Raw genomic sequence first — 25,370 nt, 5'->3', positions numbered from 1 at the left:
TACAGGGGAGTAGATTTTGTATTAATCCATTGTAAAGGGGTGTGAGTTGTTTTGATTCTAACTTTTCTAAGAGGTGCCAGAAAGTCAAGGATGCAAGGAAAGTTCTAATGAAATATAGGACTGCAACATTTAGGGGGTGTCTTTCAGAAAGGACCAATTTATGGAATTAAACATGTTGTTGAAGATATCATTATTAAAAGAGGAGAGGTTGCAACATTCTCTATAAAGATGGAACTTTGGTACCTGAAAAGAGTGTCTATGTACTCGGATAGGAAGGTAGTCACTAAGGGAGTCTGATAAGGTAGTAGGGGTTTCATATAAGTTAGGGTCAGATGTTAAGGTCTAACCCAGTGTGGAGCTACTGTTATTATGTTTGTTGAAGCGAGAAGGTGTAGTAAGCAGCTGATGAAAGCCATAAAGGTTGATGTTGAGGGAAGTGTTGATTGTGGATAGTTTTTGCCAGTTGATATTGACATCTCCTAACAGGATGATTTCCAAGGGAGTATGTAGTGACATCTATGAGAGATTGGATTCGAGGATGGGAATGTTGTTTCCAGGTGGAGTATAGATGGCAGCAATAGCAAATTTCTTTTGGGGATTAAATTGGCAGTTTAAAATAAGTAGTTCATCTGAATGGAAATTTGATTGGGTTATGGGTAGGGGGATAACTTTAGGTGTTCAAAGTACATGATTGTGACTCCACCACCTTTTCTGGTGACTATCTTATCAGTAGATGTTGTAGTGGGGGGGGGGGGGCAAGATTTCTGTGTTGGAGATTTGGGGGTTTAATCAAATTTTGAATAGGGTTAAGATGTGTGGAGAGCAGAGGGTAATCCAGGAATGTAGCTGTGAGGTTTTGTTAGGTAGGCTTTGTATATTAATATTGTATATAGCAAGATATTTGATACTAGGGGGCAAGGAAGACACGTGTGGTTGGTGGCAGATGGGTTAGTGGAAAAAATTGTTGGGGAGGCAGGGCCTGGGTTGTGGTGGATATTCCCATCAAGTAGAAGTGTGTTAGAAAGTGGAGGTGGTTTTGAGAGGTAGTGGTAGTGACATAATGATTAGAATTTAGGTTTAGTGGATGTGGGTGTGTGTGCAAGGACTTTGTGCTTGTGAAGTTGGGTATAGGAAATATTGAAGAGAGATGGAGAGATTCTGATGGTGAAGAAAGGTTCCTTTTGTTGTACAGAAAGTGTAGTGGTATTCAAAGGTTGGAAATAATACAGCTGTGTTTGATAGGAAGTTAGGAATGTAGAGAAGAGCAGTAAAGTTGTTAAGATGTAGAGAAGAGCCATGGGTTGAGATAGAGCTTTGAGATGTAGCATTAGACTGATGAGAGATTGATGTGTTATTTAATTTACCTTTAATTATTGGTTGGAAAAACAAGGAGTTTTTAGAGAATGTTAATTATAGTGATCCGATAAGCTCAGTCACGTGATTGGAGTGATCAGGGGAAAAGGAGGGATTTTGCTAAACGAGGTGATGGGATTGGATAATTAGATATTTGTTTTTTTATTTTATTGCATTTGTTTACCGGGAAAGCCCACTGGGCCTAAAAGAGCCCATTTTCAATGGAGGCCTGGGGAGAAAAGCTCAGACAAGAACACAGATACAGAAAAAAAATGAAACATTAATTGGTACAGAAGTAAAAACAGTGTTACACATAGTGATTACAATGATATATACAGAATATATACATAAAAGCAGGAATTTAGTTGGTTGGATTATGGTAATATATACAGAACATATATATAAAAGCAGGAAACTAGTTGGTTTGATTACAGCAATATACACAGAATATATACATAAAAGCATGAATTTAGTTGGTTGGATTATGGTAATATATACAGAACATATACATAAAAGCAGGAAACTAGTTGGTTTGATTACAGTAATATATACAGAATATATATACATAAAAGCAGGAATTTAGTCAGTTGCCAGACGAATTCAATCAGAGAGGTATAAACACTGATATATTAATCAACATTATTGTACCAGTATCAACAAGTGCTGAAAAAATAATAAATATGGAGAAAGTATCATCAGTCAGTAGTAGCAAAAAGCATAGGAGTTTAGTTATCATATAAAGGAAGGTTATAGAGCAGGTACATAGCCAGGAAGCATTGAGATGATTTTTCAGTATTTGTTTAAAGGTGGTGGTGCTACCTGTGTTTCTTATAGAAGGTGGAAGTGAGTTCCACAGTTTGGTGGATCTAGGACTATTGAACGAAAGTTCAATAGTCCAAATCCACAATCACTGAACACACTTTAACGGAAGCGCTTTCACCGAAAAAGCACTTTCGTTAAAGTGTGTTAAAAAAAAACAAAACACATTACATTTACATTTTTGCAGGGGAGCAAGCCCCCCTGCAACCCCCACATGGGGAGCTGTACCCCCCCATACCCCCTACTTTAATATTCTCACTCTGAGGTCGCACTACAGTGGGGAAAAGGGAATTTTCCATTATCTCCACTGTAGTGCGATCTCCGCAACAGGCATACTTACGCGAAAGTGCTTCTTCGGTAAAAAGCACTTTCGCGCAAGTATGCCCGGCCAAATCTGTTTCGGTGGTGTTGCCATCCGGGGATCCGTACAGATCCCAGTTTGGTGATGGTGAAGGAATAGAGAAACTGACCAGCAGGTAAGGTGGGCTTTTCTACTTTTAGAAGTAGACGATTTTCTGATTTTAGTTGTCTGCTGGGTTGGTATTTGGCAAGTAGAGTTGAGAGAGCAAAACAGTCTCTGGGTCTGTAGATTATTTTGTTTGCTGTAGTTAGTTGGATGAATGAAAGATGGTGGGGGTGTTCCAGCCAGCCTAATTGTTTCCGTGAGTTATAGTGGTGGGATGAGAATTTGGCCTTGGTGGCAAATTTGACTATTCTGTTGTAACACATATCAAGTTTGGATTTTGTAAAATTTTGGATATTAGTGAGGAGAGGGGCACCATAAAGGAGAGAGGGTAATAGCAAGGTAACTACAAGGGTTTGTCTAGTAGAGAGGCTAAGTGTTGATGCCTGTAGAGCATACCAAGCTTTTGGTGTGCTTTTTTATGTTATTGTTTATGTGTAGGTCAACGTTAAGATTTTCATCTATAATAATGCCTAGTAATTTAGTGTGTTGGACAACTTCTATAGTGATATTGTCTTGGGCTTATATAGGGAAGAGTTTCTTTATCTAGGGGAGTGTTTTTTTTAGGAACCCAGCCACTGGGGATGCACAAGCCAGTGTAACTCTTCGTGCCAGTCCCAAACCCGGATAAATGGGGAAGGTTACGTCAGGAAGGGCATCCAGTGTAAAACATCTGCCAAATGACATATGTGAACAACAATACAGATTTACATAATGGATTGCTCGAGGCCTGTGTTAACAATGACCGCCACCAGTACTGTTAGCCAAGAGGGTGCTGGAGGAAATAGGGCTACTGCTGGACGAAGGACAAAGAGAAGAAGAGGGGGAAGGCATGCCCGAAGGCAGGAAGAGAGGAGAAAGGTTAGGAGTGTGCTAGTGAGTGTAGGAACTTTGAATGTTGGCAGTATGACTGGTGTAGGAAGAGAGCTAGCTGATATGATGGAGAGAAGGAAGGTTGATATAGTGTGCGTGCAAGAGACCAGATGAAAGGGGAGTAAGTCCATGTGTATTGGAGGTGGGTTCAAATTGTTCTATCATGGTGAGGATGAGAGGAGAAATGGGGTAGGGGTTATCCTGAATCAACAGTATGCCAAGAGTGTTTTGGAGGTGAAAAGAGTGTTGGATAGAGTGATGTTTATGATGCTGGAAATTGATGGTGTAATGATGAATGTTGTTAGTGCATATGCTCCGCAAGTTGGATGTGCGATGGATGAGAAAGAAAAATTTGGAGTGAGTTGGATGAAGTGGTGATGACTGTACCCAAAGGTGACAGAGTGGTGATTGGAACATATTTCAATGGGCATGTTGATGAAGGGAACAGAGGGGATGAGGAAGTGATGGGTAGGTATGGTGTTAAGGAGAAGAATGCAGAAGGACAGACGCTAGTGGATTTTGTGAAAAGGATAGACATAGCTGTGGTGAATACGTATTTTAACAAGAGGGAGGAGCACTGGGTGACATACAAGTGTGGAGGAAGATGCACACAGATAGATTATATTCTATGCAGGAGGGCCAGTTTAAAGGAGATTAGAGACTGTAAAGTGGTGACAGGGGAAAGTTTAATTAGGCAGCATAGAATGGTGGTCTGTAGGACGGCATTGGTGATCAAGAAGAGGAGGAGGAGTGTGGGGGCAGTACCAAGGATCAAATGGTGGAAATTGAAAAAGGGTGATTGTGAGGTAGAGTTCAGGGAAGAGTTAAGACAGGCACTGGGTAGCAGTGAAGAGTTACCAAATAGCTGGGTAACTACAGCAGAGCTGGTAAGGGAGATGGCTAGAAAGGTGCTTTGTGTGACATCTGGACAGAGGAAGGAGGACAAGGAGACCTGGTGGTGGAATGAGGGAGTAGAGGAGAGTATACAGAGAAACAGTTTGGTGAAGAAGAAGTGGGATTGTCAAAGAGATGAAGAAAGTAGACGAGTATAAGGAGATGAGGTGCATGGCAAAGAGAGAGGTGGCAAAGGCTAAGGATAAGGCGTATGAAAGGTTGGACACTAAGGAGGGAGAAAAGGATGTGTGCCGATTGGCTACATAGAGGGACCAAGCTAGGAAAGATGTGCAGCAGGTAAGGGTGATAAAGGATAATGAGGGAATTGTACTCACAAGCTAGGAGAGTGTATTGAGCAGATGGAAAGAGTACTTTGGGGGTCTGATGAATGAGAGAGAGAAGGTTGGATGATGTGGGGATAGTGAATCAGGAAGTGCAACAGATTAGCAAGGAGGAAGTAAGGATAGCTATAAAGAGGATGAAGAATGGAAAGGCTGTTGGTCCAGATGACATACCTGTGGAAGGATGGAGGTGTTTAGGAGAAATGGCAGCTGAGTTTTTAACCAAATTGTTTAATGAAATCCTGGAAAGTGAGAGGATGCCTCAGGAGTGGAGAAAAAGTGTTTGGTAATGATTTTTAAGAATAAGGGTGACGTGCAGAGCTGTAGTAACTATAGACGGATAAAACTGATCATTCACAGCATGAAGTTATGGGAAAGAGTAGTGGAAGCTAGATTAAGAAGGCAGGTGATGATTAGTGATCAGCAGTATGGTTTCATGCCAGGAAAGAGCACTACAGATGCAATGTTTGCTCTGAGAGTAATGATGGAAAAGTACAGAGAAGGTCAGAAATAGTTGCATTGTGTCTTTGTGGACTTAGAGAAAGCATATGACAGGGTGCCTAGAGAGGAGTTGTGGTATTGTATGAAGAAGTTGGGAGTGGCAGAGAAGTATGTAAGAGTGGTACAGAATATGTACGAGAGTAGTGTGACAACAGTGAGGTCTGTAGTCGGAGTGATGGATGCATTTAAGGTGGAGGTGGCATTACATCATGTCTCAGCTCTGAGCCCTTTCTTATTTGCAATGGTAATGGACAGGTTGACAGAAGAGATCAGACAGCAGTCCCCATTGACTATAATGTTTGCAGATATCACTGTGATCTGTAGTGAGAGTAGCGAACAGGTTGAGGAGACCCTGGAGAGATGGAGATATGCTCTAGAGAGGAGAGGAATGAAGGTCAGCAGGATTAAGACATAATATATGTGTATGAATGAGAGGGATGATAGAGGAATGGTGAGGATGCAGGGAGCAGTTGGCAAAGGTGGATGAGTTTAAATACTTGGGATCAACAGTTCAGAGTAATGGCGAGTGTGGAAGAGAGGTGAAGAAGAGAATACAGGCAGGGTGTAGTGGGTGGAGGAGAGTGTCAGGAGTGATTTGTGACAGACAAGTACCAGTAAGAGTAAAAGGGAAGATCTACAACAGGATAGTAAGACCGGCTATTTTATATGGGTTGGAGACAGTGGCACTGACAAAAAAGCAGGAGTCAGAGCTGGATGTGGCAGAGATGAAGATGTTAAGATTTGCACTGGGTGTGATGAGGGTGGACAGGATTAGGAATACATATATTAGAGGGTCAGCTCAGGTTGGACGGTTTAGAGACAAAGCCAGAAATGCGAGATTGCTCTGATGTGGACATGTGCTGAGGAGGGATGCTGGGTATTTTGGGAAAAGGATGCTAAGGATGGAGCTGCCAGGAAAGAGGAAAAGAGGAAGGCCTAAGATAAGGTTTATGGATGTGGTGAGAGAGGACATGCAGGTGGTTGGTGTGACAGAGCAAGATGCAGAGGACAGGAAGAAATGGAAACAGATGATCCACTGTGGTGACCCCTAACGGGAGCAGCCAAAAGAAAAAGAAGAAGAAGAAGGAGTGGGTTTCTTATTACTAGTTTAGTTTTTTTTTTCAGATTTAGGGCAAGATGACTGTTAAGCATCCAAGATTCAGTAGAGGTGAAGGCATTCTGGGTAATTTGCAGAGCTGGAATTTGCAGAGAATATTATTGTAGAGTCATCAGCATATTGGATTACTGAGCACTGTGGGAGACTGTAGTGAAAGTTGTTAATAAAGATGCTAAATAAGAGAGGATAAAGTATGGAGCCTTGGGGTACCCCTGTGGAAGTACTGTGGAAGGGAGAGTAAGATTGTTGCCATTTGGTGGACTGCTGCCTATTGGAGAGACAACTACTGAACCATTGTGGGGAAATATGGAGGGTGGATTGTTCAGAGAGGAAGATGGTGTGGGAAATGGTATCAAAAGCTTTGGAGAGGTCAAGGAAAAGAGAACCGATTTATTTTGACAGAATCCCATGCCCAGTTAACTGTATCAAGGCAGGAGAGGAGGTAGTGGTGCTGTGTCCTGGTCTGAAACCATGCTGAGTGGGTGATAGAATTTGGTTTTCAAGCAGGTGGTTGAGGAGTTGGGCATGGATGCATTGTTCCAGTATTTTAGAGAGGGGTGAAAGAATTGCTATGGGTTGAAAGTTTGTGATGTCTGTGTTGGTGCTGCCTCCGTGTAAGGGGGGGATGAATGCTTTTTTCCAGATGTCTGGAACAAGGGATTATTTAATCAATCTGTTAATGAGGACGCTGATGGGATAAGCTATAGAGTTTGCAGCTAGCTGCAGGAAGTGTGGGGGTAGACTGTCAGGGGCCAGAGTACAGGATTTTAGCTTAAGTAAAAGTTTATTTATTGCGGTGGTGGGTATGGGGCAGAATTTTAGGTTGGAGTCGTGGGTAAAATTGTTTTCTGGGATGATTTGGTCATCAGCTGTCTTGGTGGTGGTGCTGTTAACTGTAGGAAAGGTGGTGCTTAGGTTAGCTATGGTGTCAATGAAGTAGGAATTAAAGAGGTTAGTAAGTTCAGTAAGGTTTTGTGTGGGTCGGGATGGGTTGCTTTGAGAGCCTGGGTGTAATGACTAATGGAGGACCAGAATTTTTCGGGATTATTTTTATGTTGGCTTTGTAGGTGGAGGTAGTGGGCTTTTATCACTGGTTATTAGACGTTTTGCCTCATTACAGAGTTGCTTGTATTGATTTCCAGATTTTATCCCTTGTGGACATGACTTATTTGATGGATTTAGAAAGCCAGCTTGTATGGTTATGTTTTATTTATTTTGGCGGGTGGCTGCTAGCCTATGCTGTGCTAATGAATTCAACATCCTCATTAAGAGGTAGAGATTTGAGGGGTTCCCAATTTACTTCAGCTAAGGTTTCATTAAATATGGATGGTTGGAACTTAGTCAAATTTCTGCTGGATTTGTATTGGTGTTGGCCTAGGAATGGGGTAGTTTTGCGTAGGATATATGTTGGGTGGTGGTCGCTAATGGTATTAGGTAGTATACCTTGCAGTGATGATATTGTTAGGGTGGGACACTAATATCCAGTCTATTGTAAAGTCCCAGTTGTTAATTTTGTGGGGTCTGGTGATATCTTCAATTAGCTGGGAGAAGTTGTAAAGGTTTATGTTTTTTGCGGGGTTGTTGTGGGCAATGTCTAGCCAATCGATATTTACATCACCTAGGATGATGGTTTCATTATCTATGTTTTGGGAAGTCCAGGCAAGTATGTTTTCTAATAATGGTATGTTGTTTCCTGGAGAAATATACAGAGCAATTATGCAAATGTTTTTTATGGCTAAGTTTTAATATAGAAATTAGTACTTCAGCTGGGGAGAAGTTGGATGTTGTTTCTGAGTAGGGAACTAATGTATATTTGCTAGGGAAGAGTATTGCGACTCCTCCTCCTCTCTTGTGGGGCCTATCAGCTCTCAGGCATGAGCAGCCTGAGGGGAGAAATTCTTTGTCCTTTACACATGATTTCAACCACGTTTTGGTAGCTGCTATAATATCAGGGTTGTTTAGTGAACTCCATGCCTGGAGTTCAGGTATCTTGTTTCTAAGGCTTTGGAGATTTATGGTTGATAGCATGTGAGATATGCTAGGTTTGCTGGGGCTGGGGGGTTCTGCCTGGGTTGAGTTGTACATCACCGCACTGGGATATAATGCTTTGGCAAATTATGTGGGTTATACTTATCAGTTTTTTCCTAAAATAGTATACTGTAGTCTCTGATGGTGGTGTGATAATGGGGGTGTCTTTGGAGAGGAAGAATTTTTACTTTGGATAGCACAGAGGTATTAGCTGTGAATAAATTAGGGTGGATATCTGAGTAACTTGATAAATGTGGATTATGTGTGGTGGTTGTACAGGTGGGTGTAGGAGGTATGTTGGGTGCTTGGAAAGTTGTGATTATTGTTAGGAGAGACAGCGTAAGTGAGAGAAGTGAGAAAGTGAGATCATTGTAATAGTAGTGATGGACATGATGCTGGTTGAGTGCAGTGTGATACCAGAATGAATATGAGCAAGATAGTGATAGCTTAACTGATGGAGAACTATATGGCCCTATTTAGAATGAGTAGGTAGGTAGAGTAGTTAGGAGGTATGGTATGATGGGGGAATAATTAGGGGAGTTATGGGATAGATGGAAGAGAGGTGTGGGAGGGGTCAGGTTAGGTACAAAGCTGATGTTATGGGGGAGGGTGGAGATAGGGGCATGGTGGGGAGCTTGATGTTATGGGGGAGGGTGGGGAGTGCATTGAGCGTAGAAAAAAGCGTGGGCCCAGCCCCTTACAGGGAGAAGAGCTGAAAAGCTATCAGTTTAAGGTGAGCAATAATCTTAAAATATCAGTATCTAACAAAAGATTACTCTAACTAGCTCTGGAATACTTTAAATAATTATCACTGCAAGCACACAAACAGGATTGTTAGACAGTTAGAAAGAGAGAGTTGTGATTAGCATAGAGATGAGATATAGTAGTTTGGGCAGTAGGTGTGGGCAGAGAGTATAAATGTAATGAAAGTGGGGGTGGACTGGAATGGGGTTAGGGTAGGCGATTGGAGTGAGCCTGAGTGTAGCGGGTTGAGCCAGTATCGAGGGTGAGTAATTTAGGAAGTAGAAAAGCCAATCTATTGTTTTCTTTTTATTACGTCGCTCTTTTATATATATGTTTTTTCTTTTTAGTTTTACACAAAATGGTGATTGAGAGAGAGTGCAGTCTATCAGTAAAACAGTGTCCTTCTCTGGTTCCTGTGGGAACCTTAGCAGTAGAGAGCTGGTTTCATAACTGCAGTGCCACAAGAGTGCTTAAATAATAACAAGTAACTACACGTACACAGTGGTGTTAAACCGTGGAAGGTGGAGGAAGTAGGGAACTAAATGTAATAGAAGACAAAAAAAGGGGTCTGTCCAAATGTTAATGCTGATTTGGGATATGCACAGTTTGTAAATTGCTTGCAGTACTGGGGGACGGACAACAGTCCAGTCGCCAAAGTAGGCGGTGTGCCCTCCAATGAGTTGAATTAGAGTAACAAAAACACATATGATTGACTTTTATTGTGGAAGCCTTTGGTACGTACATAACCCACAGGACGTTTCAAGGTAGCTGGTCCATGGATTTGAGGGTCTATATTATGTGATCGAAGAATCTCTTCTTTGAACACATAATAATCGACACGTATACAGCAAACGCTGTAAACTGCAAATGGCCACGCCTTCAAATTTTTTCCTCAGGAAAAACAGTAACATGGCCATAAAATAAAAAAACAAACTTTAAAACACTAATTAAATGGGGGGGGGGCTTCACCCCCCACACACCCCCTAACTAAATATACCAACTCAGAGCTCACTCTACATTGAAGAAAAGGGCAATTCTTGATAACAGGCAACTTAATTTTTTCCCCAAGGAAAAAAATTGAGGATGTGGCCGTTCGCGGTTTATTGCATTCGCTGTATATGTGTCGATTACTATGTGTTCGAAGAAGACATTCTTTGATCACATAATACAGACCCGGATTTGATTATTATGGAAACAATTAAGTAGAACTTGCAGTAAAGTAGCAGGGGTGGGCTTGTCTGAAATATAAAAAAAAAGGGAGACAGGCAAAGAAGTGAGACAAACACAGGAACATCGCTTTATGGTGGATAACTTATGGTAAAGCAAGAGAGATTATAAACAGTAAAATAGTAACTGACTGAATGCAGCAATGGGTCTGTCTACATTGATCACAATCACTACATATTAAATGCAATATTCTGCAACTGTGGTAAACAGCTTGGTATAAAACTATCTTATGCAGGTCATAATAGCACTTATCCAAAAATGCCCCAGGCAGGAAGACAAAGCCTTATAGCATTTTAAAAACTAAAGGATCGATGAAGCCTTATAGCACTTTACAAAATAAAGACTCGCTCAGTATAAAGACAAGGAAATAAGGTGTTCTATCTCATTATCCTGACAAAGTAATCAGGAAATTGTGCAGATAATGATAATGTTCACATATAGCAGAAATAACAAAAGGTAGCTAGCGGCAATACTCTACATAAACAGTTCTTCAATACTAGGATACTGAGTTTGCCCTTTTTTTTGTTGTTCTGTTTGTAGTTAGAAACAAGAAACTTATACTGGTAAAATTAAAATGGTTTTGCCGGCCAGCAACAGCACCCTGGTATAAAGTACCTGTGTTCCCGTGATAGCACCCCTGTTGCAGTTCCTATTTGTTATAATGTTCCTGTGTTCCCGTGATAGTATACCTGTTGCACTCCCTATTTGTTATAATGTTCCTGTCATAGCACCCCTGCTGCAATCACTATCTGCCATAATGTTCTTGTATTCCCATGATAGTACACCTGCTACACGCTCTATTTATTATAATATTCCCGTGTTCCTGTGATAGCACCCCTGTTGCAATCCCTATTTGTTATAATGTTCCTGTGTTCCCGTGATAGTACCCCTGATACAATTCCTGTTTGTTATAATGTTCCTGTGTTCCCGTGATAGTACCCATGCTACACTCTCTACTTATGATAATATTCTTGTGTTCCCATGACAGTACCCCTGTTGCAATCCCTATCTGTTATAAGGTTCCTATGTTCCTGTGTTCGTACCTCTGTTCATAGGTCCATAGGTAGGTACTAGGCTATTGGCCCAAGGGCCTACATAAGCCTAGCCAGCAAGGTTCCATAGCTCATGCCACCCAAGAAACTTATTTTCCTGTGCCACTGTCCAGCAGAGACACAGAAGTGATCCCCGGGGTGTATTTCCTATTTTCCATCCACTCATCGAGATTTTTCTTGAAGAGTGCTAATGAAGAACTTTGCTTGACATAGATGGGTAGCATGTTCCAGAATATAGGAAGTCTCTGGGACAGGAATCTATCCCTCCAGCGTGTCCTGTTTATTGTGGTGACAAGGTTTAGGTCCCTAGAGTGTGTAGCTCGGAGGGATTGGGATTTCTTTAGGTTTAGCATGTCCAACAGCTCTGGGTTTGACATAGCTTTATATGTTAGGCAGAGATCACCTCGGAGTAGGCGATATGCTACGGAGTAAAGCTGGAGTTTTTTTGAGGTGGTCAGTGTAGGGCATTTGTTTGAGGCCTGTAATCCTCTTTGTGAGGTACTTCTGTGGCCTTTCCAGATGCTGCAGATGTCTTGTGAGGTACATTCCAAAAGGGGTGTTGTACTCTATAATGGGTCTAATGAGTGACGAGTAGAGGGGAACAATGACCTCTTTTTTCCTGGATGAGAACCCTTTTATGATGAGGTGTGCCATGTAGAAGGACTTCCTGACTACTGTGGCAATGTGACTATCAAAGGAGAGACTAATGTCCACCTGGGTCCCAAGGTCTTTTATCACGCATTCGGTGTTAAGTAGATTGCTGCCTATGTGGTAGTTCATGGGTACAGAGTTTTTACCAAAAGGGATGACACTGCACTTTTTGGCATTGAGCTTGAGGCCATGGCTCTGACACCAGGCATCTGTCTCAGTGAGGCCCTTCTGTAGGATGTCCACATCATTTGTGGACATGACTATGGCTCCTAGTTTGCAGTCATCTGCGAACTTTGTTAACCAGAGGTCTTCTGTGTTAGCCTGTACTTCAGAGAAGTAGATACCAACAGAAGAGGTCCCAGGACGGAACCCTGTAGTACTCCACTTGTCACTGCTTTGAGGTCAGATTTGGAGTCTGCAACTTTTACAGTGTGGGTTCTGTTAGTGAACCAGTTGGCAACCCATCTTGTGACGTAGGGATTTATACCTAATTTAGCGAGTTTAGCTATAATTCCAGAATGGGGGATGGTGCCAAAAGCCTTGGCGAGGTCAAGATAGGCTGTGTGAACCACCTTACCCTCATCCACAGTTTTGGTGACTGCTTCAAAGAAGTCAATCAGGTTCAGGAGGCAAGATCTGCATTTCACAAACCCGAACTGGGTGGGAGCCAGAGTTTGGAGGTTACGAATGTCTTTGTTTATGAGATCCATGATGATATGTTCCATGGCCTTGCAGACCAGGCTCGTCAGGCTAATAGGTCAATAGTTCCCGGGATCAGTGGTGGCTCCCCCTTTGTGGAGTGGGATAACTGTTGCTGTGTGCCATTCATAGGTTCATAGGTTCATACTAGGCTATCTGCCCTAGGGCATTTATAAGCCTAGCCAGAGTGTGTTTGGCTTTCGCCACCCATTTTAAATTAATTTTGCTATGCCTTTTTTTGAGGTTAGTATACTGTGCCTCTGTCTAACAGTGACACAAAAGTGATAGCCGGTGTAAACCTACGATCTCCCATCCACTCATCAAGATTCCTCTTGAAGAGAGTCAATGTGGGACTCTGCCTAACCTGGACTGGGATTTTATTCCAGAGTGAAGGGAGCCTCTGGGTTATGAATCTGTCCCTCCAGCATGTCCTATTTATTTCAGTGCTGAGGTTCAAGTCTCTCGAGCACGTAGCTCGATGGGATTTGGATTTTCTGAGGTGCAGCATGTCCATTAATTCCAGGTTGGACATGGCTTTATACGTCAGGCACAGATCGCCTCTGAGCAGGTGGTATGCCACTGAGTAGAGCTGGAGTTTCTTTAACCGGGCAGCATATGGCATCTGTTTGAGCCCTTTGATCCTCTTGGTGAGGTACTTTTGGGGTCTTTCCAGTTGCTGTAGGTATCCGGTAAGGTACATCCCAAAAGGGGCATTGTACTCAATTATGGGCCTGATGAGGGATGAGTAAAGAGGCACGATGACCTCCCCTGATCTAAATGTGAATCCCTTCATGATTAGGTGGGCTATATAAAATTTTTTTCTAACCACTTTGGCCACGTGGTTGTCAAATGAGAGATTGCTATCAACTTGGGTCCCCAGGTCCCTAATGACTTCTTCTGTACTTAATGGATTACCACCTATGTGGTAATTTGTGGGCACTTTGTTTTTGCCAAAGGGGATGACTATACACTTTTTGGCGTTTAGCTTCAGGCCATGGCTCTGGCACCAGTTGTCTGTTTCCATGAGGCCCTTTTGGAGGATGCTTGTGTCGGCTGGAGAGTTGATTATGGTGCCCAGTTTGCAGTCATCTGCGAACTTGGTCAGCCACAGTCCTTCCGTGTTGGCCTGTACCACCGAGAAATATATAGCGAACAAGAGAGGTCCCAGGACTGAGCCTTGTGGGACGCCACTTGTAACTGGTTTGGAGTCTGACATGGCTCCAGCAATTCTAACCATGTGGGTTCTGTCCTTGAGCCAGTTTGCAACCCATCTAGTGACATAGGGGTTTATATTTAAGCTGGTGAGCTTATCTATAATGCCTGAGTGGGGTATTGTATCGAAGGCTTTTGCGAGGTCCAGGTAGGCTGTGTGGACCACCTTCCCCTCGTCAATGGCCTTGGTGACTGTTTCAAAGAAATCTACCAGGTTTAAGAGGCAGGATCTGCCCTTAACAAAGCCAAACTGGGTAGGATCCAGTGTCTGTAGGTCCCCAATATCTTTATTTATGAGGTCCATGATGATCCTTTCCATAGCTTTGCAGACCAAGCTAGTCAGGCTTATGGGGCGATAGTTTCCAGTATCCGTTGAGGCACCACCTTTGTGGAGAGGGACCACTGTTGCTGTACACCACTCTTTGGGTACATATCCTGTAGTAAGGCTAAGATTGAACAGTAGTTTTATGTTTGGGTTTAGCTCTTCTTGGAGTTCATGTAGGACGCAGCCCGGGACACCATCTGGTCCCATTGATGCTGTGTTTTTTTGCTTTGGATAGGGCGGCTCTTACCTGAGAATCTGAGATGTCAGGGGGGCAGCACTCTATTGGGATAGATATTTGCCCTTTTGGTGGGGAGGGGGGGGGTTTGCACCGAACCTTTCAGCTAGGATGTTGGCAATGTCTGTGGGCTCGGTGTATTTTTTGTCATTTTGGACTAATTCTGAGCATATCTGGGAATTCCCACCCAGGTTCCTAACATAACTAAAGAAAGCCTTGTGATTATCCTTAATGTCCTGTGCAATTTTTCTCTCGAAGCTGGCCTTAGACGATTTTATGAGTGCCCGTAGTTTTTTGCTAATACTGATCAGAGATGCCTTCCCTTTTTGGGATTTTGCTGTCATGTAGTAGCTTCCTCTTTCTATTGTATAGTTTGTTTATGGCTGGGGTCCACCAGACAGGATGTCTGCCTTTGGAGGATTGGGTCTTGGTTTTATTTGGGATTGCATGATCCATGCATTCCTGAAGGTGTTCATAGAATGTGTTTATAAAGGATTCTGCGGTCTGGGCCGTATTTTCCACAGGCCCAGGGGCTTTGAAGGATTTTGCCTCGGTTTTGAGGCGTGTAAAATTTGCTTTAGAGAAGTTTTTCACTGTGGTTTTGGGTCGGGATGTGAATATCCAGTGAGATTAGTTTATGGTCTGATCTTACCAGTGAGGGATACACTTCTGGTCTGGAGCATAGTGTCCCCATGTTGGTGATGATCAGGTCCAGTATGTTTTTCCCTCTTGTGGGAGTGGTAACAAGTTGTTCCATAGCATTTGAGTTTATAAATTCTAGGAACCTTTGGGCTGGGGTGTTGGAGCTAGAGTAATGCTCCCAGTCTATGTTTGGGTAGTTGAAATCGCCCAATATAATGGTGTTTGGAGAGACCTTCATATTTTCCAGTATTCTCAGGAAGGCCGAGTGGGGTTCCTGTGTTTGGGAGGGTGGTCTGTAGCAGGCTATAAACTGGAAGGCAGTTTTACCCACAGTTAGTTGCACATAGATAGTCTCTGATGCTTCGTGCTGTGCCACCAACCTGGAGGTGTGGGTATCTTTGACGAATATTGATACTCCCCCTCCTTTTGTGGTTCGGTCCAAGTTTTGGGGTCAAAAGCATGGTATGAGGTATAACCTGGTAGTGCTGGGTTGCTCTCGGGAGCCTTGAACCAGGTTTCTGTTACTGCACAGATATCGATGTTCTCCATGCTAAGGAGAGTTTCGAGTGCGCGCATCTTGAGGTTTAGACTTCTGGCGTTGAGTAGCATTACTCTTAGTTACTTATCCCTTGTGATACCTATGGAGGTGGGTTTGTCTTTTGAGCCTTGCCTAAGAAAGGCACTATGGGGGTAGCAAGAGCCTTTGCCAATATCCGAAAGCCCAGGGGTGACAGGTGCAAGCCATCCCTAGCGAAGCATCGTGGCTTGTCGAGCATGTCATCCCAGGCTGACAGGCACTGGATCCCCTTTGAATGACACCAACACTTAAGCCAATTGTTGAAATTGATCATCTTGTCTTCATATTGTGGCATCATTCTTGGTGAGGGTAAGATGCTACTCAAGGTCAGGGTCATACCAGCCTGGGCTACATGCTCAGAGAGGTCCTCTATGTCTCTTTTCATGTAGTCCAGGGAGGTACGTCTCAGGTCATTCACACCAGCATGGACAATGACTGAGTCATATTTGTACTTGCCTTGGAGTGACCTGAGTGCTTGTGTTATGTGGCGGATCCTAGCGCCCGACAAGCAGCTCACCGTGACCTTCTCCTTGTTCAGCCTGGTGAGCGGGACGTCAGTGTGCCTGACGATAGAGTCACCTATTACAAGTGTATCAGGTGTGTTGTTTAGCCTTAAGGGCTGTGACTGTTCGGCACACTGGCTTTGTGAGCTATGTGTTGCACGTGTTTTGTTTTGGGGTAGCGGTTGCTTGGGTGTCTGCTTTGGAGGTCTCTGCTGCTTAGGCAGATTTTTATTTAGAGCCTCTGAGTATGTTTTTGTGTGTTTATGTGTTTGGTTTGTTGTCGTGGTAGGTCTATGTGAGAATGGAGTTGTAGTGAGTGTGGTTTCCTTCTCCTCCTGACTGGTTACGCCAGTACTGAGTTGAGAGAGCTTAGCCTCCAGTTTGGCTATATGGTTGCATCTCTCACATGTGTTGGAATTTGTTGGGAGGAGGAGAGGGCTGTCTGTGTACATGAAGCAGTTGTAACATTGCCTCAAGATTCCCAGATTCACCAGCTGCACCGGAGAGGAGATTGACAACTGACCTTTGGACATGCTAGAATAGTATTGGGAATTCCTTTATAATTGAAAAAAGGGCCAATGGGGAACAAGGTACTCAAGGGGAGTTTGTGAGGGTGTAGTGCTTTTAATTTTTTAGAGCTGACTTATATAATTGCTTTAGTGAGCAAGTGCCAGGTAACTTAAATGCAATGTGTTACAGGTAACTTAAGTGCAAAAATGACAAACAGTAACTTTCTTTCAAGTGAAACAAGGAAATAAATACAGTAAGCAATGCAGATATAACTAGGGATCCACAGAAGTGCTAAAAGGCCGCGTTTTAGGTGGAATTAGTGTTTCAGGGAAATAAACAAACAACAAGCATACAAATAAAGCTAGATTCAGCAGGTCTGGATCTAGTCTATGCTACAGCAAACAAGGTGTACCAATTTCAGTAAGAAACAGTTAGAATATGCAGGCACTATAAGCCTTTAACCAGAAATTCCCTGCTCAGAAGGGCAGAGTCCAGCCTCTCCTCCCACAAGAGTGCAGACCGCAATCCTTCTTAATGTAAAATAACTGGCCTGAAGCCCAAGTGCTTAAACCAGAACTAATACACTTTTAGAATAACAGACACTGAGCTCTCAATCAGCAGTTCCCAACTTAGAAGGATGTAAGCTACCTGTCCTGCCACCACAGTGCAGGCCACAAACCTTCCTAATGTAAAACAACTGGTCTGAAGCCCAAGTGCTTAATCCAAAAGACTTAGAAATGATAGCTACACTTTAATCAAGTTACTACCAGCAGTAATAAATACAACTCAGTGGGCACAAAGCCTGATGCAAGGCCATTATTGAACATGGTGCTTAAGTGGGGAGCCAGTTCGTTCTGAAGTTCATGTAAAACGCAGCCTGGGATGTTGTCCAGTCCCATGGATGCTGTGTTTTTGGCTTTAGAGAGTGCAGCTTTTACCTGCGTAGTTGTGATTACAGGGACTCTGCATTCTTCCTGTATAGATATGGGCCCTTTAGGGGGGGGGGGGTAAAGTTAGCACTGAACCTAGCTGCCAGGATGCTGGCAATATCAGTTAGTTCTGTAATTTTCATGCCTTTGTGCTGTAACTCATAGCAGATCTGGGTGTTGCCATCTAGATTCTTGACATAGCTATAGAATGCTTTGTGGTTGTCCTTGGATTTAGCTGCGATTTTGTTTTCATAGCTAGCTTTGGAGGATCTTATAAGGGATCTCAGCTTCTTACTGAGGCTGACCAGGGAGCTCCTCCACTCATGGGATTTTACTCTCTTTTGTAACAGTTTCTTCCTTCTGTTGTACAGTTTGTTTATGGTAATGACTAGGTCTAGGATATTGTTGTCCCTGGTAGGGGTGTGGATAAGTTGATCAAGGGCACTGGAGTTTATGAATTCCAGAAAGTGTTAAGCTAAGGAGTTGGTACATGAGTAGCTTTCCCAGTTAATGGTGGGTAGTTGAAGTCGCCCATTATTAGGGTGTTTGGTTGAACCCTAATATTTTCCAGTACATCAAGAAAAGAGGAGTGGGAATCCAGGGGTATGGTGGGGGATCTGTAGCAAGCTACAATTTGGATTGCAGTTTTGCCCAGAGTTAGTTGCACTTGGATAACCTCAGATGCATTATACTGAGCAACTAGCCTGGAGGTGTGGATATCCTTAATGAATATGGACACACCTCCGCCTTTGGTGTTTTGGTCCAGGTTACATGGCTGAAAAGTGTGGTATGAGTTATAGCCTAGTAGTGCAGGGGTGCTCTCTGTAGCCTTGAACCAGTTCTTATTTATTATAATGTTCCTATATTCCCGTGATAGTACCCCTGTTGTAATTCCTATTTGTTATAATGTTCCTACATCTGCGTGATAGTACCTCTGTTGCATTTCTTATTTATTACAATGTTTCTATGTTCCCGTGATAGTACCCCTGTTGCACTCCCCATTTGTTATAACGTTCCAGTGTTCCATTGATAGTACCCCTGTTATAATCCCTATTTCTTATAAAGTTCTTATGTTCCTTGATAGTACCCCTGTTGCAATCCATATTTATTATAATGTTCCAATATTCCCATGATAGTACCCCTGCTGCAATACATATAAGGTTCCTATGTTCCTGTGACCATACCTTTGTTGCAGTCCCTATTTATTATAATGTTCCTATATTCCCGTGATTCCCCTGTTGCAATCCCTATTTGTTATAATGTTCCAATGTTCCCGTGATAGTACACCAGTTGCACTCCCTATTTGTTATAATGTTCCTGTGATAGTATCCCTGCTGCATTCCCTATTTGTCATAATGTTCTTGTGTTCCCGTGATAGTACACCTGCTACACTCTCTACTTATTATAATATTCCTGTGTTCCCGTGATAGTACACCTGCTACACTCTCTACTTATTATAATATTCCTGTGTTCCCATGATAGTACCCCTGCTGCAATCCCCGTTTATTATAATGTTACTGTGTTCCTGTGATAGTTATAATGTTCCTGTTTTCCCGTGACTGTACCCCTGCTACACTCTCTACTTATTATAATATTCCTGTGTTCCCATGATAGTACCCCTGCTGCAATCCCCGTTTATTATAATGTTACTGTGTTCCTGTGATAGTTATAATGTTCCTGTTTTCCCGTGACTGTACCCCTGCTACACTCTCTACTTATTATAACATTCATGTGTTCCCATGATAGTACCCCCATTGCAATCCCTACTTGTTATAATGCTCCTGTGTTCCCGTGACAGTACCTCTGCTACACTCTCCACTTATTATAATATTCCTGTGTTCCCATGATAGTACCCCTGCTGCAATCCCTATTTGTTATAATGTTCCTGTGTTCCCATGAACGTACCCCTGCTGCAATCCCTATTTGTTATAAGGTTGTATTCCTGTGTTTGTACCTCTGTTGTAGTCCTTATTTATTATAATGTTCCTATATTCCCATGACAGTACCCCTATTGCAATCCCTATTTGTTATAATGTTCCTATGTCTGTGTGATAGTACCCCTGTTGCATTCCCTATTTGTTATAATGTTCCAGTCTTCCCACGATAGTACCCCTGTTGCACTCCCCGTTTGTTATAATATTCCAGTGTTCCCATGACAGTACCCCTTTTGCAATCCCTATTTATTATAATGTTTCTATATTCCCATCATAGTACCTGTGTTGCAATCCCTATTTCTTATAATGTTGCTATGCTCCTGTTATAGTACCCATGTTGCAATCCCTATTTGTTATAATGTTCCTACGTTCCCGTGTTAGCACCCTTGTTGCAATCCCTATCTGTTATAATGCTCCTGTGTACTGATGATAGTATCCCTGTTGCAATTGCTATTTGTTATAATGTTCCTATGCTCCCATGATCGTACCTCTGTTGCAGTCCCAATTTATTATAATGTTCCTATGTTCCCATGATAGTAATCCTGTTGCAATCCCTATTTGCTATAATATTCCTATCTTCCTGTGATAGTACCACTGTTGCACTCCCTATTTGTTATAATGTTCCTGTGACAGTACCCCTGCTGCACTCCTTACCTGTTGAATATTCCTGTGTTCCCGTGATAGTACCCTGTTGCACTCACTGTTATAATGTTCCTATGTTCGCGTGATCGTACCTCTGCTGCAGTCTCTATTAATTATAATGTTCCTGTATTCCAGTGATAGTACCACTGTTGTACTCTCTATTTGTTATAATGTTATGTTCCTGTGACTGCACCCCTGCTGCAAACCCTATCTGTTACAGTGTTACTATGTTCCTGTGATAGCATCCCTGTTGCAACCCCAACTTGTTATAATAATCCTTCGCTCCCATGATAGTAGACCACCTATACCACTATTTGTCTAAATACTGCTTTACAGATGTTCTCACACTGTATTATTATTATTATTAGCTTTGAAAAATCCACTACATAAAATGGAATTTATACCTTCAGATTAATAATCTGATGCCGTTTGCACTGTTACCTTTGCTCATTTCTCTACTTATGACAGAGTTAATGTCTATAGGTTAAACAATCTGATGACTGTTATGCCATATTGTTATTATCTTTGCTCATTTCTCTACTTATGATAGGATTAATCCATACTCATTAATAGTTTGATGCTCTTTGTGTTGTTACTACTGTTGCTCCATCCTCTACATATCCTTTATGTCATTATTATTAACTTTGCTTATTTCTCTGTTTATGACAAGATTAATAGTTGCAGGTTAACAGTCTAATGTCCTTGCTATTAGTAATGCTGATCTGTTCCACTGCAAATAAAATTTCTTTAATTGTGTTTATGTAAATAGTTCTTTATACTTCTGCATATTTTACTGAAGTTATCAACATGCAGATTACAATATTTGTTTGCCCTCTTGCAAAATGTCTTCATATTGGAGATTTTCTTCCATGGTCTACAGTCAAGATGGGCCTCAGCCCAAGTGTACATTCTGGTTATTGCAGCATAAATAAAAAAAACATATAAATAAAAATAAACTAAATAACTAAGTAAATAAATATTTTGTTTTCAGTGGAGTATGTTTCTGCAGGAATAAGTTTATTTTTAAAGAACATGCAGGGTTGCTATCACAAGCTATGTTTTTATCAGTAACAGTAATATTTTGACATTACTGCTTCTGTCTTGTTTGTGTTGCATTTTGCTGCACTCAGAATGTACAGAATAGCAGGGGAAGGAAAATTCCTGCTTACTTTCCTTGGTGATTTTGAACAATGTCTGAGAACAGACCATTATATTTATTGCACTTGGGAACTACATTAATTAATCCAGGTGCAAAACTTGTGCTCAAACCAATTTTATTCATACTACAGTTTAAATATACCTATTCAAGCCTTTCTAATATCATTCAACGCTAATGACTAGGAAAGCTATACCAAGAAAACAATAAGTTCTTTCAGTTTTCCTTCTCTGTGGGTTAGCAGCATATTTATTAAATGCACAGTTTCATTAACTATGTGATGAAGTCTACTGTCATGTAAAATACTGCATATCTTGAGCACTCATGTTTCCTCTACACACTAACACTTACCTTTAGAGTGGTACAGGATATGTACGAGGGTAATGTGACAGCGGTGAGGTCTGCGGTGGGATTGACAGATGCGTTTAAGGTGGAGGTGGACTTACATCAAGAATCAGCTCTGAGGCCTTTCTTATTTGCAATGGTGATGGACAGGTTGACAGATGAGATCAGACAGGAGTCCCCATGGACTATGATGTTTGCAGATGACATTGTGATCTGTAGTGAGAGTAGGGAACAGGTGGAGGAGACCCTGGAGAGATGGAGATATGCTCTAGAGAGAAGAGGAATGAAGGTCATCAGGACTAAGACAGAATATATGTGTGTGAATGAGAGGGTGGATAGAGAAATGGTGAGGATGCAAGAAGTAGAGGTAGCGAAGTTGGATGAGTTTAAATACTTGGGGTCAATAGTTCAGAGTAACGGTGAGTGTGGAAGAGAGGTGAAGAAGAGAGTAAAGGCAGGATGGAGCGGGTGGAGAAAAGTGTCAGGAGTCATTTGTGACAGACGAGTACCTGTAAGAGTGCAAGGGAAGGTCTACAAGAGGGTAGTGAGACCAGCTATGTTATATGGGTTGGAGACAGTGGCATTGACAAAAAGGCAGGAGTTTGAGCTGGATGTGGCAGAGTTAAAGATGTTAAGATTTGCACTGGGTGTGATGAGGGTGGACAGGATTAGGAATAAGTTTATTAAAGGGTCAGCCCAGGTTGGAAGGTTTGGAGACAAAGCCAGAGAGGCAAGATTACGTTGGTTTGGACATGCGCTGAGGAGGGATGCTGAGTATATTGGGAAAAGATGCTAAGGATGAAGCTAACAGGTAACAGGAAAAGAGGAAGGCCTAAGATAAGGTTTATGGATGTGGTGAGAGATTACATGCAGGCGGTTGGTGTGACAGAGCAAGATGCAGAGGACAGGAAGAAATGGAAACAGGTGATCTGCTGTGGCGACCCCTAACAGGAACAGCCGAAAGAAGATGATGATGATGATGACTAACACTTACCTTTAGAAACTACTAATAACAACAATGCATCTAATCACTTACTGCTTTGATACTCCCTGTTCCTTCTTACTGCCTATTCACTGACTTACCTTAATGATGTGATCTATGAGTCAGGTTACATCTATAACTCCTATTACGATAAACCTTTGCTAGACTTGTTGCATTTAGGAAGATCTTGTTCAAAAGCAGTTTATAAAAGAAGTAGAAAAAGAACTACTCCGATCTCAACTCTGCACCACACATTACTTTTCCATCAAATTAACATAAAGCACATACTCAAAAAGTCCAAAACTGCACCCTTTCTCATTACTTTAGCATACACTATACATATGGCAAATACTCATAAAGTCTAAACTGCACCTGTTGATAAGATCTTCTGATAAACATTCCACGACAATAGGCTTGAATGATGATGGTGGTCTGGCGGATTCGCTGGTACACTCGTCGGATACGAAGCATCCTGTACTGTTTCTGGAAGATGATAGCAGCTCTTGTTTTTCGCAGGTAATCTGCCAGTCTGCAAAATAAAAACACTAGTAAAGAAGATATAATGGAGTAGTACTTAAGAAGGGGCTAGGTTTGTCCTCGAGGCAGTAGTTTGCTACAAAGTTAACTCACATGATTAATAATTAGAAGAACAACTCCAGAGAATGTTTCCTTAAGTAGACAGCAAATGTTGGAGGTGTGACAGGGAAGCAAAGAGTAATGAGTTGGCAGACTTTAAAGAGTCCCTGCTGACGACTCTTTCAGAGATACTAAGTCAGCAAATTGGTATATCTAGGACGATTTTTCTGATGTATGATACAGAATCAGAATTGCCTAGACATAGTAAGGCCTTGCTGAATCTAATTATGGTGGCTTCCAAAAAAGCAATTACTAGAAAATGGAAATTAAACTCTAAACCAACTGTACTAGAAGTAGTGAATAAAGTAACAGAGATAAAACATCTGGAGTTGGGATCTTTAGAAAAGGGTAGGGGCAAATTACATACAAAAAAATGGGAATTGTGGGAACAATACCTACAAGGGAGGAATGAGTTTTAAAAGAAGACAGGATTTAAATGAGCTACGTAATGTTTGGCTGACAATGATTGGGTAGATTATAAGTAAGGTATAATGTTTGCAAGTAGGATTATATCAATATAGTTTCTGATGTATAAAATTTGCAAGTAAGATTATACCAATATGGTTTGTTTTCATTTATATAAATGTTTTATTGCTTATGTCATAAGTGATAATTTCATAAAGATGTTTCTTGTTTAAAAAATATAATTAGAACAGCTTGTGCTCCAAAGACACTGCAAATGAAAGATACAATTTACAAAATGGTAACTTAGATAATGGACACATCTGAGTACCTCAGACAAAATTACTAGAAACTCACTTACAAAAGACTTCACAACACTCAATTAAGTTGAAGAATGGGAGCAAAACGATAAAACATCAAAACACAGCAATAGTAGGGTGCCTCTACTTCAAAACAAAGACCAGATTTTAGAATTATTTCAGTTTTGTTTATCAGAATGTCTTCCGGGAAGGTGTATCTCAGACAGAAAAGTTCCACAATTGCATACTTAATTAACTCAATCAATAATGTGCAGTAACATAAAATACTGTATCACAAATTAAGTACAGGCAAAATAAAATGAATATCATGCTGTAATATTAAAAGTATACAGTATCGGGAATGCAGTACAAACATTATCAGTAAATAATGCAAATGAATAATGCAGTATCAATTAACACTGCAAATAACTGAGTACTTGCTTGGTATAGGTACTAGGATTTACAGTCAAGTAGCCCATTACAAACAGGTTCTGGTGTTACAGAATAAAAGTAATATCCTGATTTTCTATTTCCTTTGCCTAGTATTAGCTGTTTAAACTTCTAACTACATACATCTCACAAGTATTAAGTCTCCTCAAGTGACCCCTACTCTTCCATTTGAGCAATCATTTTTCTCAATGTCTTGCTTAAAATGAAATCTTGCTCTTATGTACCAGACCATTAAGTGGTATTTAAAGAATAAAGAATATTCCCTTGTGAAGGACAAGAACATATGGAGGTTTGTAAGTTTGCCCCTTTAATCTGATTTAGAAACTACCATTTGACTAAACAGCTATAAACTGGTAAGCAACAGCAGAGTCTTTAAATTAATGCATACATTCTATTGTTTTATCGCTAAGTCCTTTCATACATAAAAATTATACGGAAAATTTTCAAATCATATCTGAATTAATTTAGAGGGGTGTTTAACATCATGGAAAAGGTTTCACTTAACGTAATGAGCTACCATTTTAGCAACAAGCAGGCTTTGAAGTACACACCAGATGTAATAAGTTTCAGTGTAAATATAACATAGTATAGCATGGTCTGTGGTGCAAATGAGGTGACATGAAGTTTAGAGATATATTTTTTATAATGGAAATTTCAAAGTACTTAAGCAATTCATACAATAATAAATTAATTAGTTAATCAAATTATTAATTAATTAATTAAACATAACATGCTTACAGGGGAACAAAAGTAATGTCTTTTCAATCTTGCTAATGGTCTAGCAATCACTGTTTTCCACTTCTATCTATACATTTGTAATTTCTTCTCA

At 41.3% G+C, this 25,370-nt stretch overlaps 1 protein-coding gene across 2 annotated transcripts in view; it reads right to left on the bottom strand.

Moving 5' to 3' along the window:
- The window catches only part of MYO5B (myosin VB), a 3,346,216-nt gene that overhangs the window by 815,354 nt on the left and 2,505,492 nt on the right, over nucleotides 1-25,370 (bottom strand). For both annotated transcript variants that reach the window (XM_044078265.1, XM_044078275.1), the window contains exon 20: nucleotides 23,127-23,283. In XM_044078265.1, the coding sequence (XP_043934200.1) occupies nucleotides 23,127-23,283 (157 nt within the window). The remainder of the gene's footprint in view (nucleotides 1-23,126; nucleotides 23,284-25,370) is intronic.

This window comes from Protopterus annectens, chromosome 1.part1, assembly GCF_019279795.1.
Source record: "Protopterus annectens isolate FY-2018-M chromosome 1.part1, PAN1.0, whole genome shotgun sequence".
NCBI classification, from domain to species: domain Eukaryota; kingdom Metazoa; phylum Chordata; order Ceratodontiformes; family Protopteridae; genus Protopterus; species Protopterus annectens.
Note: the sequence above shows the minus strand (reverse complement) of the source record. Positions and strands in the feature narration are given on the sequence as shown.